Source organism: Diorhabda carinulata, chromosome 5 (genome assembly GCF_026250575.1).
Source record: "Diorhabda carinulata isolate Delta chromosome 5, icDioCari1.1, whole genome shotgun sequence".
Taxonomy (NCBI): domain Eukaryota; kingdom Metazoa; phylum Arthropoda; class Insecta; order Coleoptera; family Chrysomelidae; genus Diorhabda; species Diorhabda carinulata.
Genome location: NC_079464.1, coordinates 12,983,360 through 13,004,797, shown reverse-complemented (window position 1 = coordinate 13,004,797; position 21,438 = coordinate 12,983,360). Strand labels below are relative to the sequence as shown.

General features: G+C 32.6%; 1 protein-coding gene across 1 annotated transcript in view; it reads left to right on the top strand.

Annotated features, from left to right (window-relative positions):
- LOC130894408 (NADP-dependent malic enzyme) overlaps window positions 1-21,438 on the top strand; it is a 37,954-nt gene extending 16,516 nt beyond the window's left edge. The window contains exons 2-9 of the mRNA XM_057801241.1: window positions 3,171-3,324; window positions 5,155-5,495; window positions 5,624-5,804; window positions 9,956-10,277; window positions 10,337-10,552; window positions 12,548-12,690; window positions 12,758-13,052; window positions 18,934-21,438. Of these exons, the coding sequence (XP_057657224.1) occupies window positions 3,171-3,324; window positions 5,155-5,495; window positions 5,624-5,804; window positions 9,956-10,277; window positions 10,337-10,552; window positions 12,548-12,690; window positions 12,758-13,052; window positions 18,934-19,094 (1,813 nt within the window). The 3' untranslated portion in view covers window positions 19,095-21,438. The remainder of the gene's footprint in view (window positions 1-3,170; window positions 3,325-5,154; window positions 5,496-5,623; window positions 5,805-9,955; window positions 10,278-10,336; window positions 10,553-12,547; window positions 12,691-12,757; window positions 13,053-18,933) is intronic.

Below are 21,438 nucleotides of genomic sequence, written 5' to 3'. Positions count from 1 at the left end.
AAATTAAATTGTTTATGAAAGTTGTATGACCAAAAATGTACAAAGGATTAAAAAAATCGTGCAATTTCTATGGAATAGTGCTATTGTATATCATTCTTAAAAAATACAAGTCGAATTTAAAAATGTGTTACGGTAACATGGAAAGAAAATAAATTGAGGGGAGTTGACAAGATAATTTAATGATGAAACTAACAAAACCTATTATATTTTCGATAGAACTATGACTAATTTAAAAATTAAATGGAATAATTTAAAGATTCGTTCTAGAACTAATCACTTTTAGTTTTCTCACCGCGTCAACAATGTTGATAATTTCTTCATCATCATCGTCGACTGTAAAGTCATTCTACCCCCAGACCGCCGGTAACATTTAAACCGAAATTTGCCAGTAAACGCCATCTATAAATCGTGAAAAAAACTCTAGTTTAAAGCGATGATTGAGGTTTAAACTTCAAATAAAACTAAAATTGGACCTAAGTACATTCACCTATCAGAAATGTCAAACTTTATGATGTCAATGTCAGATTTGACATTCACATCACCGTTGCTATATCTTAAAACTTAAGTGCAACCCTCGTATATGTCTTTTAGGTCTATCGGTTGTTGATAATACAATTACTTTTCAGTTAACTAGATAAGATATAATTATTACTACAGATTGATTAATACTTTCAATTGTAATTACATTCTTATAAAGTAGATATTATTTTTTGTGAATTGATTTAAGAGTTGAAAGTTTTTGAAATCAGAAAATTTTTATAGAATAATTTTAACGCTATAAATTTAATATCCAGTGGTCGTCAATATATGTAGAGTTTAACCCTGACAATTTGATGCCAATAAAGTACATTCATCAAATTATATTCAACAAATAGTGTGTTTTGGCATGTAGCCAAGTTATACCCAAAATTCCACATACATAGGACCAACAAATAATTACGACGATGGTTCAAATAATATGATCAACATTCTGACTATTTATTTATTATAAAATATAATTGCAAATATTCATAGTTTTTTTGTCATGTTCACACAATCTCCTTTACCTCGTCGTTAGTGTTGAATTTTTGATCTCAAAGGGTTTCTTTCAGAGGTCGAGGGCTTGAAATTTATCAAAACTCTGTTCATCTTTAATTAGCTAAAACAGCTTCAAAAAATTTAGAGCCCTCTTTAAGGCCAAAAGATTATATACTCCGCAACAGCTTTTAAGGCCCACAAGGCCCAGGTTCGTCCATCTTCAAAATATTGTTCGTACATATTTAGAGCTCGGTTCCCAAGTTTATCATGAGGATTCTCGACTCAATACGGAAAAGAGCAATTCGACTTATAGAACACAGAAGAAACGTGAATTTATCGAAACTTCTTTCTTTGGAGATGTGCAAGCTACCAAGGCATGTCTTTCCGAATTCTAAAACATACAGAAGTTCAAAATTAATATCCACAGGCATCTCCAAGCGGTAAACTCGTCTCGAGTGTAATAGGGTTTACCCTCTTGGGTTTGCTTTTACATACAAAAAAAAAAACAAAAAAAAGGACAAGGGAAGGGCTTCTGTTTTTTACATTTCGGCGTTATTTTGTTAAAATATCCAGTAAGACACCACATCGAACTTCCATTTTTTTTGTTTAGTTAAATATACCTCTACCGAAGTATTAATTTAACGAATATGTTAAAAATAAGGTTATAAGTGTTATTTTTTAGAAGAGAAGTATTTTTGTTTGTTTGTGTAGACCATATTTATAATTTATTTTGAAAAACATGGTTTCATTCTCATTATACGTCAAATTTTTGAGTTTTATCAAGATGATGACTTTTTGATAAGTTGATGCTTCTAAATGCTCTCGATTTTACGTCTCTTCTGCTTTAAAATTAGTTTCTTGTATAATTTTTTGAAGACAGATAGAAATATGACGCTTCGACGAATTTGATGTACTAAAAGAAGTCGAAACGTCATATTTTCATCTGTCTTCGAAAAATTATAAAAGTAACCAATTTTAAATCAAAAGAAACCTAAAATCGGAACATTTAGTAGTATAAACAAATATTTATTATATATTAACAATAATAAATGATAAAGTGGTAACTGATAATGTACTTACCAGGTTACTTGCATTGGAAAAACCTAAGAAATTAATGAATTTTGGTTTTATTAAGGTCAGAGAGAAGTGGCTAGCGCGCTGTACATAAGTCAGTCTGCTGTTACAGAGTTTACCATCATTACATAGACTAGTTACTTTCATCGAAGACGCGGTTGTGCAAGAAAAAGGTGCACATCCGAGAGAGATGACCCATGCTGAAAAATGAAGCCCTCACAGGTGTTCAAGTCCAACAGGAGCTCAGAGAAACGAGAGGAGTGGCTTGACAGTCAGAAGATGACTTATGACAGTTAACCTTGAGCTAAGAAGGCAAGTTACTGGCCCCAAAGTCACCTCACCCCAGGCAGCAACCCGTCTACGATTTGTGAGAGAACGCGTTAATTGGACTGGCGAACAACGAAGCTCCGTTCTCTTCACAGATGAAAATAGAGCGTGCCTGTTTGATAACAATAAAAGAGAATGAGTCTGCAGAAGACCAGGAGAAAGATTCGTACAGTGTTGCATTAAAGAAAACGTGGCTATTAGAGGAGGTTTCTAGATGGTTTGGGCGGGTATTTCAATGGAAGCAAAATCCGAGTTGCTCAAAAAGAAATGTTGGACCTCGTGCTGCAAAGTACGACAGATTGCTCAGTACCTTGGTCTACCTTATGTTGAAGGAAACACATTACATTGTTTCAGAAGCTCGTCAGCGTCTCTTCTGCATAAAGCAACACAAAGGGTGGAAATCCAACAGTGTAGTCGAAGGCTTTGTTGAGAGTTCATTAGAAACTAAGAGAAAAATTTCAGAAAACATTTTGAGCTGAACCACTGGCATATATGTAGATATCACAAATTCAAATGAAATTAACATTATACAAGAAGTTTTTACAGTAATTAATAAATGATTCTTTAAAACGTACTTATGGCTCTGAGATACTGAAATCAGAAAAATAATGAGAGCTACAGATTTTTCGCTAGAGACTCTTGACCGCGAGCGTGTGACTTGAGCTGATATTTTACTGACGAGTGTATTTTTTTTATTTATTTCACTGGGTGGAAACGTATTAAAAGTATTCAGAATATCAATATTTTTCCAGGTCATCAGCACGAGCGGCTCGTAATCAACTTTTTCAGACTTTGAAAATTTTAACTATAGCCGATGATCAGCAGAGGAGAAATATCACTGGAGATATTATATCTCCTGGTCAAGTACTGGGAATCGATCACCTCCGAGATCCTCGGTTAAACAAGGTATGAGGGCTAGTTCGTTAAATTAACTTTCTAAATAAAATTTTGGAATCACTTAAATCAAACGTATAGCCCATCTTATACGATATTTGACCACAAAAAATCACTTTCCGTTTCAATATATAGTCATATAGCGAATTTCTCAGATTTTTTGCGAAAATTACCTTTGTTTTTATGATAAAGACGTTTATTATTAGCATGCCAATTCATTGAAAAAAAGTTTATTTAACAAAATCGCTCAATTTAACAATTTCGAAACGGGTGCGGCCTATTCCACATAATTAAATAAAAATTCATATATGTCAAAAATTAACCACAGCCTAATAGAAAAAAACCCGATGCCTTAAAAATTGCGTTCTATACTGAGATCGATCACAGACAAAACAATGGATTATAATCAGTGATTTTTTAAGTAGTACAGGATTTGATTTTGGAAACAACAACAAAAAATTTGGAAAAATTGATGACATATTTATTGGGATCGATAGAACGATCAGTATAATTTAATGTTAGAAGATGATTTCATGCAAATGTTTGCCGCGGCTCCGTTTTAGATAGCCCATGCGTAAGGTCTAAAATTGGCATACTCTCTCCAACATATTGGTCGGTATTTCACGAATAAATGCTTCAATATCCAATTTTTCTATTTTGGGGAAAAAAATCGTCAATCATCAAACGGTAGAGCTCGTCCATTCACAGTAAGCAATAATCCACACTAAACAGTGACTTTTTACGTTTGCGTGTTAGTGGTTTATTGTCCAATAATATAAACTGGGATCGAAATTTAATCACAAGCTTTCGAATAGTTACCTCAGTAGGCCGACCAAACTGCCCATAAAATGGAAGAAGTGACGCAACATGAATTTTAATAGTAAAATTTAATAATTTGCAAGCGTTGATCGTTCGTTGAACAAGTTTGACAATGACACAAGACACGATTCATGCGTGATCTGTCGAAAACAGTATTGCCAAAAAGATACCAGCAAAAAAATCACTCGTTAATAGGCGTAATGGAAGATGTTTGTCCACTCGCGTTTTTGGTCCAATAATAACCAATTTTTCGGATTCAATTGTGGTCGCACTTCGGTTTAAGATAAATTTTGTGGAGGTCGTCAAAAATCGGCTGTTGTGCCAGAAAACATTGATGCTGTACGTATCCATTATCCTACAAAAGTTATTCGCGCACAAAGCACAATTTCACCTGTTTTTTTGGAAATAACTGGACATGTTGTCCGCGTTCCATTAGAGCAATGTAGATGGTCAATTCTGAGTGGAACATCAGCATTTGTTTACCAGAAGTCTTTCTAAAAATCAGGAAACCAATCGCTGAAGACGAATCATCATCCACCATGACAATGCGAACTCTCTCTGAAGACCATACTCAGTTGTTCCTTCGATATACATGATGTTATCCACAGGGAAAGGATAGCACAAGGCTAAAAACTAACTGGAGCTTTTATAATGACAGTTTACGACGCGGATGAATTTCCGCCATGACAATGTGACAAAGAATTTAACACTTTTTTGGATAGTATTTACAATGAAACCCTCCACACAGTCCAGATCTAGTTCTGATAGACTTCTAGATATTACTTAAAATGAAAGGGATGACTCGATGAGTCCTTTGCCCATCATATGTTGGTAATTTGGAAGGCGTTAACATCGACAAACTTCTAGACTAGCACGTTAGTTCAAACGAAAACGTTTTTGAACATCGACGAAGCAGTTCATGAGTTTTCATCACATTTGGAAATGTTCAATTAGTGTGATAAATTATAAGCTCCGATGTATTACAACCAAGTGTGACATCATAGAATATGTAATGTATTTTAGGGTTTGGGATTCACATTAGAGGAACGTCAAGCACTTGGTATACATGGTCTTCAACCTGCTCGTTTTAAAACTCAAGAAGAACAACTAGAACTTTGTAGGATATCTATTGAACGTTATCAAGAAGATTTGAACAAATATATCTATTTGACGGAATTGCAAGACAGGAACGAAAAGTTGTTTTTCAGACTTTTATCTGAAAACATAGAGTCGCTTATGCCTATAGTTTACACACCAACGGTAGGTCTGGCTTGTCAAAAGTTTGGATTGATATATAGACGACCAAGAGGATTGTTTATTACTATCAACGACATAGGACACGTGTTCGACGTTCTTAAAAATTGGTAAGTAAATAAAATTTGTGAAAAATTATAAATTGGCGGAATATATTCTAAAGAAATCTTTGTTGTGAGATTAATACTTTAATGTATTTTTTGGAATGGGAAATTTCCAAAAAACGTGTTTGTTGTAGGCCCGAACCTAACGTTAAAGCTATTGTCGTGACTGACGGTGAAAGAATTTTGGGTTTGGGTGATTTGGGTGCATGCGGGATGGGTATTCCCGTCGGAAAGCTTGCCTTATATACTGCATTAGCCGGTATTAAACCTCATGAATGTCTACCAATAGTTTTAGATGTCGGTACCAACAACCAGGTAAAATTACTTTATACTAAGTGGTGCAAAAGTTGTCATACAATGGTCTTTGACTGTAATTTTTATGATAAATGAAAAATTTCGTCCTCTTAGGGCCTCATTAAACTAGCGGATTGCGAGCGTCTTCAAAGCGGAGCGAGCGCACAACAATCACGACGCGCAGCGAATTCGTTACGAACGCGCAACGAGTTCGATGCGAATAGCAGCTTGGATTTCATTTTGTACTGTCGCGTACAACAACCACGCCTCACTTCAGTCCGTAACGAGACACAGCAAAGCTGAAAATACAATTTATAATCATTTTTTTTTCTGAATAGTAGAGGGTTTATTACTTAATTGATAGTTTGCTAAGAGTACCGTAACTTGTACAATATTACATCGTTCCAATATTCCGAACCTGCGTTAGGAACCTACTGTTATTGTACGTCTTTTTAGTATATGTCATTCATTTGAAGCGTTTATAACAATAATTTTTTTTTCACCCAAATATGTCGAACTTTGTTTCTGAAAAAGTGTTTTTGTGGGGAGTTCTTCTTCATACTTTAATATGAAGAAAAATGCTGTAGAAAGTCATCATATTTTGATATTTTGGTTGATGTTTATGGTGAACATGCTCTAGCTGAGCGAACGTGCCAAAAGTAGTTTGCACGGTTTAAAAGTGGTGATTTTGAATGATGAACTGGACAGCAAAAAAAATTGAAGATGAACTGGAAGCATTACTCGATGAAGATTGTTGCCAAACACAAGAAGATCTCGCAGAATCTTTGGGTGTCACTCAAGCAGCCATTTCAAAACGTTTAAAAGCAGCTGAATATATTCAAAAGCAAGAAAATTGGGTTCCACATTAACTCAAGCTGAGCTATTTTGCATATCCGAAATGCAGCGGGAACGCCACAGAAAAAAGTAATTTTGCATCGGATTGTTACTGGTGATGAAAAATGGATCCAATACACAACCCCAAGCCCCTGAAGACATTAGCAACCAGTTTATTACATCCCTCATAGTATTAACTCTAGATTTTTTCGGCAATTATGTTCTCGTTAATTTTTTGTGGGACTCTTGAGTTTACTCCGAAAATCTTCCAATTGGTAGTGGTGCCCATTCAACAATGAGAGGACCATGACTTAGTACTTCATGAATCGACGCGATGATGACATGTAGTACCACGGATACTTTTCGATTAACATTTTCGCAGTTTCTACGCAATAATTTTGAAAAAGATTCACATTTAAATGAAAACCACAAGAAAGAACTAGCATTATATCTGCACGATCCAGTAATTCCACATCTAAACCTAAAATTTCAGCTAATTCAGAACTATTTACGAAAAATTGTCTAGCCGTATTCTCCATATTCTAAGTGCAAATTTTTCTTTAAAACATCGAAAAATCCTTTCCTTCCGCATTCCACAACAATTTATTATTGGATATTTATTTTAACAACTTTACATTATCAATATTTATTGTGTGCTCTTTAAACCGGACAATAACGGATCTCTTAGTATGCCCAATATACTTCCCATCACAATATTCTTCTTCTTTGGGTCCCCTTTTCTAACGATGGTTGGCAATAACCCCAGCAAAGTCATTTCAGTCTGTGGCCCTTCTTATCAGCGTCTAAACCGGTCACTCGCGAATATTCTTCAACCATGTAGCCTGCCGTCTGCTAGAACCACGTTTTCTCTCGATTTTCCCTTTGATCAGAAATTGCAAAAGTCTGTTTTTTATATTTCTATATATGTGTCCCAGATACGAGGTTTTTTGAGTTATTTTTAATTCTATAAGTTCCCTGTCGGTGCCTGTTCTTACTGATATGAGTAGTGCAGGGAATTCTAAGCATCCTCCTAAAGATCCTCATTTCGAAACTCTTTAAGCGCCTTAGTGACTTCACCTAAAAGGTGCAAGCCTCTGTTCCGTTTAATAAGGTGCTGTATATACCATCCGGTACCGGATTTTACGGTCGAATGCTCGGGATGTAAGCAATTGTCTCATTTTTACAAAGACATTTTTTGCTTGCTCGATGCGTGATCTTATTTCTATATCTTATTACCCAACACCCCAGGTATTCAAATTTCTCGACATTTCTCGATGATGCCACCATTTACTTTGATAGATATGGGAAGGATGGTTGGATGTTTTGGTCTTTTTGATGTTGATGTTAAGGCCATAATATTCTCCTATAGTTTTTATGTGATCTAAGAGCGCTTGGAGATCCTGTTCACTGTCTGTAATTAAGTCCTTTTCTTGCTTCATCCAACGCTTTGGCAAATACTTTTTCTGAATATATATTGAAGTTTCGAGGAGACAACACGCATCGCTGTCGGACGCCTCTTTTGATGTCGGTTTATGGTTCTGTGTCGCCGGTTTTAGTTCTCACTTTTGCAATTTAGTTAGCATAAAGCGTCCGTATGATTTCGAGGTCATCTCGTCTAGACACTTCCTGTAAAGGGAGTCCATCAGCTTATCGTGTGTTACTTTGTAGAAAGTCTTTTCGTAATGTCTTGTTCACATTTCTATTTTTCTTGTAGATGCGTTGGTAAATAATTTTTAGAAACAGCTTTAGTATGTGCGACATTGAACTAATAAGTCTAAAATCGCCACATTTCTTGGCTTTGTTTGTCTTTGGAAGGGGGATGAAAATTGACGTCTTGTGGAATGTTTCCACTTTCATATATCTAATTGACAAATATAACGATAATTTTCTTCTCAATTAGTTTTATGACTTCTGTGTGTATGTCATCCGTCACAATCACCACAGCTAATTTGACATATACCACTCTTCTCCAAATTAGGTATTTCATCCTTAGGATTGCTCAACAATTGTTTGGATTTGTTGGGTTTTAAATTGGTTTATATATACACACCAATCTCTATTATCTTTGCTGTGTCAAAGTTATTGAAAGTGTTTTTGAAGACGCAAAGAAAACCCTCATCAACTGCAAAACTGGTTATCAACAGTTTTTGCAATGCTGGAACTTCTGTATGTATTGGGATATCATATACACCGCGACTCAAAAGATCTATTTTGTCCTTCTTTCTTGCTGAGATACTGTCTAGCATCTTCAGATTTCCATTGAGGCGACAATGTCTTGATAAGAATCCTGTTAGTATTAATAAATTTGGTTGATACATTCATCAGATCTTTTCCAGTTATAGTTTCCTAGGAAAGTTTTTACCTGTCTCAGGTTTCACCTTTATCTATCTTCTTTACCAATGCTTTTTCTATTGTTTTCTAGCTGATACCACAGAAGGGTTCAAGTTTGTCTGTCACTAGTTTAACTAGTCTTTCAGCTGTTTTGTTTCCTTCCGCTCCGGTGTGACATGGTGTTCATTGCAGAGTAACTTTCTTGTCTAGTTTCTTCAACTTGACCAGGTATTTCCAAACTAGTTTTGATTTTATGATATTGAAAAATGTTTGGTGTGGGATCTATCTGGAATATTTGTCTGCATCTTCTATGGAACTCGAATTCTTTGGTGCTAGTGATTTCAATCTCCACACCCGCATGTAAGGGTGAGGATCTGAAAAGTGGTGAGGCAGTGAGGATATACAACTCTAGCACAGAATTAATGGTTTGTTTCTAATGAATTATGTTTACAATCAAGAAAACTTGAAAAATGTGTCTTTTAGCAATAGAAGGTGCAACTTATTTTGTTATCTATCTTGACTCCGCAACACTCAGTGGTTAGTTTGGCAAAGAGACTTATAGAAGCTTTCTATGTACCTTTTTAGGAGTTTGTAGAGTTGAAAGGTAGTTTTTATCGTGTTAAATGTCCTTATGTAGTATTCAGATAATTATGCTCCACAGATCAATTGAATGTCGTTAAATGTTTTTGTTTGCTGGTTAATTTTGTCATATTGTTTGAATTTTTGTTAATATATTTCTTCATTTCAGTCTTCTCTTAAATTTTAATGCACAAATAAAATTTGTTTCAAAAATATTAAAGCAGAAGTGACGTTTACAGCCATTTGTAAAAATTATAGCACCTTTTAATAAGTTGATGACTTTTGTGCCACCTGTTAACTTTGACTTCACATTTCTAAAGATATGTCATTGCTTCTAGAAGGTTCCAGTCAAGTATTACACTCCTTTCCTATTATTAATGATTTACCAAGATAATTCAAGATCTAATTAACGATTTTCGTTTTATTAGAATCTTCTTGAAGATCCTCTCTACGTTGGTCTAAGACAAAAACGTACAACTGGAAAATTGTACGACGATTTCGTGGACGAATTCATGGAAGCCGTTGTACAACGCTACGGTCAAAATACCCTTATTCAATTTGAGGATTTCGGTAATCACAACGCTTTCCGTTTCCTTAATGCTTACCGAGAACAATATTGCACTTTTAACGATGATATACAAGGAACCGCCAGCGTAGCCGTATCCGGATTATTAGCTTCCAAGAGATTAACCAACAAGAAACTCAGCGATAATAAATTTTTATTTCTTGGAGCCGGAGAAGCTGCAATAGGTACGCATACATACAAGATGTTGTGTCACTAAATGGTGATTTATCTGTTGTTCCTTCAGGTATAGCAGATTTGACGGTGAAAGCTTTGGAAAATGAAGGATTGAGTACCGAAGAAGCTAGAGGCAGAATATGGATGGTCGATATCGATGGACTATTAGCATTGGATAGGCCTGAGGGCAATTTGGATGGACACAAAAAGTTGTATGCTAAAAAACATGAACCCATCAAAGACTTTGCTGCAATTGTAAACGAAATCAAACCGTCAATATTAATAGGTGAGTATTTCTAGGCTGAATCATTTGATAGCAATAATTTGCAAATCACAAGATTGAATATAATGTAATTGTTTAGATATTATACAGAACGTGATAAAAAATTCGATGATTGAATTGTAATAACAGCGATTAGTTATGTTGTATACATTTCTACTACTTCATCTTATTTCCTCGCGTGTCAAGACAATCACTGACATGTTTGATTCCTTCCCATTTTGTCATTTTATTACTATTGCAGGGCTTTTGGTGAGGTCCTTAAAGTCCCTTTTTTATTTTAGGTCATATCCTCACGTGACATGTTCAATTCAGTCTCATTATGTCATTTTATTACTATATAAGGGCTTTTAGTGAGGTCCCCAAAGTCCCTTTTATTATTTTAGGTGATATTCTCGCATGTTAAAACGAGCAGTAACTTATTCGATTCCGTTCCATTTTGTCATTTTATTACTATAGCAGGGCTTCTAGTGAGGTCCTTGAAGTCCCTTCTTTTATTTTAGGTCATATCCTCGCGTGTTAAGACAAACATTGACATGTTCGATCCTTTTACTCTTCTAAAAGCGTGGAGTACTTTGTATCGCGTTTGTTTAAGAACTTTTGGGTACAGAACTAGTAAGAGATTGTAACGACTGATATTGACCGACCCATTATTAATTTTCTGTTTATATTTATATTTAAAAAATTTTTTTATTGTGATTAATTATGAAACCGTTAAGTTCAGTTCTTCTAAACTGTACCTAAATTTATTTTTAAATGTTTTTAGAAGCCAACAATCAAATTCTAAAACAATAATTTCTGCTTTATTCCTCATGCATGTGCAACATTTCTAGGAAGCTCATTACTTTTGACCAAGGTTTCAAATTTTGTTTTTTTTTTTATCTACTGACACATCGTCTTCTTCATCAGACTAGTCTATTGTTCTATTTACAGTAGTAACAAAATGTTTAAACCTTATATATGCAACCAAAGTAAAATCCAATCCTACCCTCTAAATTTGCTTCTCCAACAAATTCCAAAATTTTTTTTGAATAAAACCCAGAACCCCCAAACCTTTCTATGCTAGAATTAGATTAGATCCTTCCTATCGAATATTCTCGGATTTCACCATGGACAACAGAAAGCACAAAATTCATTACCCAGCTCACCTCATTCGACAAACACCACACCAAAAAGATGCATCGAAATCTCAAGGCGGTATACCAACCTCCGCATATATGCCAAGAGCTCCTCCAACCCCATCCACTTTCACTGCTGAATTATATATAATAGAACGAGCTACACAAATCGCTGCTTCATCAAACGAACCTCAAACCTCAAAATCAAGCAGCAACTGCAATATATACAAGATAGGATCCCGTCACACTAGATAAAAGGAAACGAAGAGGCAGACCTGGAAGCTATGAAATCTATAAATAGTGCTGAGTGCGTGAACTTACTGTCAATATTAAATCAACCCTAAAACGTAAAGTGCTCGATATATGGGAGAACAAAGGGTCAACGTCTACGCACAAACTTCCTGAAGTGAAAGACTTAGTAAAACCATGGTAAAAACCGAAAAATCGCAGAGATGAAGTTCTTCTAAAGCGTCTCCGTCTAGGCCATACGCGACTGACCCACAGCTACTTATTTAATGCCAAACCTGAACCAAAATGTAGCAACTGCAAATTGACTATAAAACACATAATCACTGAATGTCCATCTTTTAACTAATCATCAAATCTACTACACATCTAGGACCTAAATACAATATCACTTACCTTAAACAGATCTTGATAATAAATTTAATTTGATAATAATGAATCGCTAATAACCAGTATAAGGTTAGTGAACACACTATTTATACCAACACTCATTATTACACTGTCTGACGCGCGTTTCGATAACCAAGTTATCGTCTTCAGAGACTGAAGGTACCAACTCAGTATATGGTTGATGCGAATTATCTAATAAAAAAACTATTTGAAAATTCTGTCTCTGATTAATTTTTTTTTCATTTAGGCGCCTCCGCTGTTTCTGGAGCATTTACACCCGAAATTTTAAAAAACATGTCGACTTTTAACGAAAGACCAATTATTTTTGCTCTCAGTAATCCTACTAGCAAAGCAGAATGTACAGCTGAACAAGCATATACTCATACAGAGGTAAAATAAACATTGATTTCGAATTAACGATCACATCAATGTATATTGTTTTTTTTTTCTTCCCAAGGGACGTGCAATATTTGCCAGCGGTTCTCCTTTCGGAAAAGTCCACTTTGGTGATAAACTGTTTCAACCAGGACAAGGAAACAACGCATACATTTTCCCCGGTGTAGCTTTAGGAGTACTGTTGGCAGGTATCCACCATATCAATGAACAGATTTTCTTAATAGCATCTGAAACAGTCGCATCGAATGTATCTGATGAGGATCTGAAGAGAGGCAGTTTGTATCCACCGCTCAGTTCAATTAAAGAGTGTTCAATGCAAATTGCTTGCCAGATTTTGGAGTACGCTTATAAAGAACGTAAGTGACAAATATGTTGTTTTTTAAATAATTAACTTATACTCTTTCTTCTTATACACTTTTTATTTATCAACTCCATGTACAATACAAATCTTATTAATATATCATCTTAACCTTAATAATGAATAATTCTCGATAATTCTCTATGATTCTCACTAACTGACTTCTTCTTTTTTTTTTATTTTCATATATCTTAACAGTAGGCCAGAAAGTAAAAAAACTAATACCTATATTATTAAACACAAACCAGAAAAGTATTATTTTTAACACCCTCTCTTAATACTTTTCTATGAAATTTCAAATATTATATTTTGATTTTTCTTTTATTAACATTAATAATAAACAAAATATCTTAACATAAATTTAAATAATCTCTATTCTTATAAAACTGTCTTTTGTGGAGCCCCTTTGTTAAAATGTCTGCTACTTGATTTTTAGTTCCAATAAAAGTTAATTCCATTTTCTTTGTATTTAAAATGTCACACACAAAGTTGTATTTTATATCTATATGTTTTACACGTTTGTTATTTTCGGGATTTTTTATCAAAGCTATACATCCTTGATTGTCCTCATATATTTTAAAATTTTGAATATTGACTTTCATATCAAACAATAATTTCTAAAACCATAAGCAATCTTGTACTGCGGAACATAATGCCACTAACTCAGCTTCTGAGCTTGAAAGAGTCACACAATTTTGTTTTCTTGTTACCCACATCACTATATTACCAAATAATTTAATTAAATATCCTGACACTGATTTTCTGTCTACTTCACTTCCCCAATCAGAATCCACATAACACTCAAACAAACTTTCATTATTTTTTCTTTCAAATTTTAAATGCATATCAACTGTTCCTTTTAAATATCTTAAAATTCTTTTTAATCCTGTCCACACCAAACTATTATTTTTATCTTGAAATCTACTTAAATAATTTACTGAGTAACTGATATCTGGTCTTGTTCCAAGCATCAGATACGTTAAACATCCAATTAATTGTCTTACTGGTAGTGTGCATTCATCATCTTTATTTTCAAAAATATTAAACTTTGGATCTATAGGTGTTGCTGTGGGATTGCAATTATCAAAATTAAATCTTTCTAATATTCCAAGTAAATATCTTCTTTGACTTAATTCCAAGATTCCTTCTTCTTTAATATAATTTACTTCAAGTCCTAGAAAATTCTTTAAATCTCCTTTATCTTTTATATCAAAACATCTCATTAAATCATTTTTACAAATTTCAATTTTATTTAATTTTTGCCCTGCTAATATGATATCATCCACATAGAGTAATAAATACATAATTTGTTTATCTTCATCAACTTTTGTATATAGACAATAATCAGTTTCTGATCTTGTAAAACCTAAATTTAATAAATATGTATTTATTTTTATATTCCAGCATTTTTCAGCTTGTTTTAAGCCATAAAGAGCTTTATTCAATTTTAAAACACATCCTGGTTTACAATTTACCCTCTCTGGCGCATAAACATATATTTCTTCTTTTAAATCTCCATTTAGAAATGCCGTTTTCACATCAAGTTGTTTTATATAATATCCATATTGATTGCTCACTGTTAGAAGAGTCCTTATTGTTGTCATTTTTGCCACAGGTGAATATATATCATCATAATCATAAGTATTTCTCTGTCCACATCCTCGTACAACTAATCTCGCTTTGTATCTGTCTTCCATTATTGTTTCTAATGGTTTCTTAGCAAATACCCATTTAGCTGTCAAAATTTCTGCTTTTTCCGGTTTCTCTACTTCATTCCATGTCTCATTTTTCTCAATTGAATCAATTTCCCTTTTCATAGCCTGTATCCACATATTTTTGTCACTTCTATTATCTATTTCCTCCACTGTCTCTGGTACTTTTTCTACAAATGATACTGCATCAAATGCCATATATAATTCATAATCATTATATTTTTCTGGAATTTTGACTTTCCTTTTTATTCTTTCAAAATTTTTTCTTTTATGAGCTTCATCATTACTCTCATCTTCTTCGGATTCTATTTCAACGTTTTCTTCTTCTTTATCTATTTGTTCTTCTTCTAAACTGTTTTGTTCTCTATTATTTATTTCAATACTTGCTTTTTTTATTTTATAAAAAAAATCAGTTTCATTAAATATAACATCTCGTGCTACTATCACCTTTTTTCCTTTTATGCTCCACAATCTGTAACCTGTATTTGTATATCCTATAAAAATCATTTTTTCAGAAACTGGATCAAACTTTTCTCTAAATTGTTTTTGTATATGAGCATATGCTGTACATCCAAATATCTTAATATTTTTTATATCAGGTTTTTTACCATACCACAATTCTGCTGGTGTAACATTTTCTAAATGTTTGCTAGGGCTACGATTTAAAATATAAGCAGCTACTCTAATGCTCTCATTCCAAAATGTTTTTGGCAGGTTGGCTTCTTCTATCATTGTTCTTGCCTTTTCCAACAAACTTCTATTAAACCTCTCAGCCTTACCATTCTGCTGTGGCGTATATGGTATTGTATAATCTAAAACAGTTCCATTTGATTTACATAAATCTTTTATATCTTTGGAAATATACTCCCCTCCATTGTCACATCTTAGCACTGCCAATTTTATGTTAAATTTTGATTGTACCATATTTACATATTCTTCAAAACACTTAAACACCTCATCTTTACCTTTTATGATATACACTGTACAAAAATTAGAAAAATCATCCACAAATGTAACAAAATATTTACCCCCATCGTGACTTAGTGGCGTTATTGGTCCAACAACATCAGTATGAACAATCTCTAATAATCTTTTTGCATGTGATCTTGTTTCAAATCTAAGTTTTGTCATTTTACCTTTTACACAGGCTTCACAAAAATCAATTTTATTTACATTTACATTTTCCAAACCTTTTACCATTCTTTTATCAACTAATAACTTTAAATTTGCATTACACATATGCCCTAATCTTTTATGCCACATCATTGATTCATTGTCATCATTTTCAATCATAAAACATCGATTTTCTATCTTATACTCAAAAATAATCTCATAAAGCCTGTTTCTAAATCCTACTCCTATCAATTTATTTTCATTATATAAACTAACCTGACCACCCTCAAAAACTACAGATACATTAGACATTTCTAATCTTTTTACTGATAATAAATTCTTCCTTAAATTTGGAACGTAAAAAACATTTTTTATTATGCATTCAATGATCTTTCCATTTATTTTACTCAAAACTTTAATATTTCCAATACCTATTGCCCTCAAATATTCATTATTCTTTGCTACTGCTATGTTAATTGGTGTTTTTAATTCTAAATATTCATAAAAATATTTGTTATTATTTACTAAATGATCTGTACAGCCTGAATCTATATAGAATGAGATATTATCGTTACTTACAATCTCACTTTCATTACCATCCATCAAAAAACATATTCCATCTTGCTCTTCCTGATCTTCGGAACTTTGTTTCTTGTTCACCTCTACATGATTTCCCTGATTTCTGTAGTTTGTATGATAACTTCTACCTCGAGTGAAACCTCTACTTGGAGTTGCATATCCTCGAAAACCTCCTCTACTATAACCACCTCTATAATTTCCTCTGAAACTACCTCTTGTAAAACCACCTTGCACAACTCTTGAATTTGATTGCCCTGGTACACTTTCTTTACAGTCTTTTTGCATATGTCCTTCCTTATGACACCGGAAACACACTATTTTTCTAGTATTTGTAGTATTAAATACTGCTGATTTTTGTTCATAAGTTGATTGTTCAGATTTTAATGCTTTTCTTCTTTCTACTTCACTTCTAAATTTTCTTTTGACGAAATCTATTGTTAACACTTTAGGATCCATATTCTCTAATATTGTTATAACTGTTTCAAAACTTGGAGGCATCCCCATCATTAATATACATACAATGTCCTCATCACTCATAACAGCTCCTGTAGCTCTTATCTTCCTAACAAGATCATCAAATTCTGTCAAATAACCTTCCAAATCTTCATTCTCTTTTAATTTTAATGACATTAACATTCTTCTTAGCATCATTTGCCCGGGTAATCCTTTTTTTTCATAAATATCTCCTAAAGCTTGCCACATACCATAGGCTGTATTTTTCTCCGTTACAAATTCTAATTGCTTATCATCCAAACATTGTATTATCAATGACTTACATAACTTATCTTTTTTCATAGCTTCCTTTTTGTCTTTTTCCACTGTATAATCTGATTCCACAAATTCTTTTTCTATCCATTCTGCCACATCTTTTTCTTCTAGTAATATTTTCACTCTAAATTTCCATGAGTAATAATTTTCACCATTCAATAGTTCTATGTTATAAATATTTTTTATTTGTGAATTAGCCATTTTCTTTATATTTTAATTATCCACAGAATCACCTGGGCCCATAACCTGTTGTTTTTTAAATAATTAACTTATACTCTTTCTTCTTATACACTTTTTATTTATCAACTCCATGTACAATACAAATCTTATTAATATATCATCTTAACCTTAATAATGAATAATTCTCGATAATTCTCACTAACTGACTTCTTCTTTTTTTTTTTTTTTATTTTCATATATCTTAACAGTAGGCCAGAAAGTAAAAAAACTAATACCTATATTATTAAACACAAACCAGAAAAGTATTATTTTTAACAAAATATGTGTTTTATTCTTATCAATTTTTAACAAACATTTATATTGACATATACTTGGGAAGAAGAGCGTGGACTAATATAGACTTGGGAAAAGTTTCATCTTGGTTTTTGAAGGTAAACTATCGGTCAATTGTTTTCGCTCACTCTATAGTTTACGTGACACACAATAAACATCGATTTCGATGTATATTTTATATGGATAAGAATATAGGCGTTTTGGTATTAAGAATGTAGCAAAATAAAACATCAAATTGTACTAACTTTAATATAATTCGGCGATTTTAAATGGTCTAGTTTCTTGTAAAAACATAAAATTCATGGATTTCAAAAATCAATATTCAAATTGACGTTTGATAGAATTCATTGATTGAAATATTGAGTAACCAGTATCAATATTTCAAACAATTCATTATATCAAGCTGAATTGGAACGAAATATTGCTGGCTAGATTATGAAAGTATTCGTAGTGGGATTGTGGAAATATTAAATACAAAAGTGTTCTAACTCTAATATATTTCAGAGCTTTCTACTATTTTTGTACTCATCGTCTGGGAACGAAGTTAAGATTCGGCGGTTTTAAATTGTCTAGATTCTTAGAAAAACATAAAATTCGTGGATTTCAAAATTCAATATTCAAATTCACGCTTGATAGAATTAATTGATTGAAATATTGAGTAACCAATATCAATATTTCAAACAATTGATTCTATAAAACTGAATTGGAACGAAATCTTGTCCAGCTAGATTATGAACGTTTTCTTATTGGAAATGTGGCAAAATAAAACACAAAAGTATACTAACTTTAATATATTCCGAGCTTTCAAATACTTATATATTCATCGTCTGAGAAATAATTAGTATTCGGCGATTTTAAATTGTCTAGTTTCTTGTAAAAACATAAAATTGGGTGGAAAACAGTAAAATAAATGCGATTCGTAATAAATGCTTAGGAATATTGAAAAAATACCCTTAGTAAGTCGTTTGCGTGTTCACAAAAATTACAGAATTTCAAGTTTCTAGTATTACTGAAATTTTAGAAAAAACATTCAGTTTTAGCCATCACCTTTTCAGGGTGATTTCTTTGAAAGGGATGGGCTGAAGAAATTTTATTATAGTAAAGATCCATCTTAATTTCATACAGGCAATCACCACCTGAATTTTATGGCATAAATTTAGAAACACTCTGTATACATAATATTCTTACTTTTAGGTATAGCATCAGTATATCCAAAACCGAAAGACATGAGAAAGTATGTGGAGTCTCACCAATATAATCATAACTACGAACCGTCTTTGCCACAAACGTGGCCATGGCCTAATCCTCCTTACATCAAAACAAGACCATTAGAACCCACGAAGCTAAAAGCATAGTCTACATTTTAGAAAATTTTTTTAGATTTTAAGTTAATTTTTTCTTTTTTTTATGTATAAATTATTGTTTTACATTATAAGGGTTTATTTATTTATTTGTTGTACATATATGAATATACACAGCAGGTTTATACCAGGTGTTGATCATAAAATACCCCAAATTTAATAAAATATTGACAATTCCGATCTATAAGAAAATTTTACGATTTAATTGAAAAATGCACATAAAAAGAATGCGAAAGAATAGGAGAAAATTAATAAAATGGAATAAATAATTTAATAATAATAATTCAAATATAAACTAGATATTAAAAATAAGTGTAAAAAGTGAGAAAATACAAAGTTTTACCATTTAATTTATATTGGATATGCAGGGATGGTTCGGAAAGTTGTGAGTATAAAATACTATTATCTTATATTGATTGTGTTATATCGCTTCCGATAGTTTTAGAAGTAGAACCAGTGCATATAAAAATGTTTAAGTCTAGTTTCACAGTTGCTATCAAAAGTCACGTACATGATGAGGTAATAAAATCAATGTATTAAGCTGACATTTTTTTACAACTTTACGATACGTTGCGGATATTAAGTCTTACTCCTCTAGGAAGAATCTTCGTTATTTTAGACAAACATCTACAACAATACCTACAACCAATTTTCATTTCAATTGAGAGGTTTTATAAAAAAAAAACAAAAAATTGTTACCTCTTTTTACCCCCTACCTAGACGGCTACCATCTCAGTTTTTTTCAATAGCATGGGGGTCGTGCGATAATTTGTTGAAAAAGCAGAACTAAAAAATGTATTCCACTTGGCTTAAATCTCAAATATTTATTAATTATTGAATTCCATTGGTCCATAGACGAGTTTTATGTAAAACTTTATTATAATATTGTTTCTCTATGCTTAAACAATAAAGAATATGGCATTTTATCTGACCCTCATAGTCTATTCAAGATAATTGTTCAATATATGGCATCAATAGTTATATCTGGCCTCCCCCATTTATGAATTATAATTGCTGCTATTGGGACCCGCCACGGAAATTTCCGTTAGAGATACTAAAATTTTTATAAAAACGTATCAGAATGAAGCTTTTCCCGTATCTCTAAGTCTTACCTCGTGATCCGAAATCGCCACCCTCCACGGAAAAAAACCGTGGTCGGAAACAAGGAAATTTTCAAACTAACCTAATCATCAATATCCAATTTCCACGGACTTATTAAAGTTATTCGAAAATGATTGTTATTTCAACAAGAGGATTCTCAACAAAAAAAAAATAATATTGTACACCCGAACGTCCCATCTGCAAAGAGACCAATTCCTCGTGGTGAAGGCACTTCACCACCAATTAATAAGAAGGTGGCAAATAAAAATATTTCTGGTCTACAATCTCAATCTTTCTAACGATACATCTTCATACACTTTGGATCTTCCAGTCCATCTAAAGAATCTCATTTACTTAAACAAGGTGACTTAAATGTTAGAGACTTAAGACTTTCAAAATCTAGAGATTAAAACCGTTGATAAAAGTACTAGAGTTTCATATTTTATACAAATATACAATATACACATAATACAAAAGCTGAGGATTACCGACAAATCATTCGGGAGATTTTTTCTGCTTATAAAGCTCTAGGTTGCAATATGTCACTCAAGATTCATTTTTTGGACTCCCATTGATTTCTTTCCTGAAAATCTTGGAACCGTATCAGATGAACATGGTGAAAGGTTTCATCAAGATATAATGCAGATTGAAAAACGCTTCAGTAGGAAATGGTCAGCAGCTTTCTGATTTTTGTTGGTCAATTCGTCGAGAAACTCCAATAGAAACGATGAAAAGTAAAAAAAAACATAAAATATTTATTCATATTGTGACTATAATTTAGGATTTTTCACTGTATAACTTAGACCGTAATATTTTTTTATTTTAATTGATAATTTAATAATATTATTTGTTAATTAAATAAATATATTGTAAATCTACGTGTGGTGCTTAATTGTATATCAAATTCCGCGTTTAAAGAACAAAATATGACGAATAAAAACAAGAAGGAGAAAAAAATAATTTCTTTTTTGCAAACCAGTGTAATTTGAAAGCGAAAGTTTTTTATTTGAATGACAGTTGGTAAACACATTGTTTTGTAAAAGAATTTATTTTAGAATTTCCTAAAAGTAAACATATTGTTTCCGAGTCATAAAACCAGGTATAATTTTAAATATAGAATAAAACATACAGACCCAGGATATTAAATTATTGTAAGTAGTTAGTTTTCTCTGATCCTTAACATTGTAAAAACAAAGTTCCAAAACTCTAGTTCAAATAAAAGACAATTTTCCTAGTA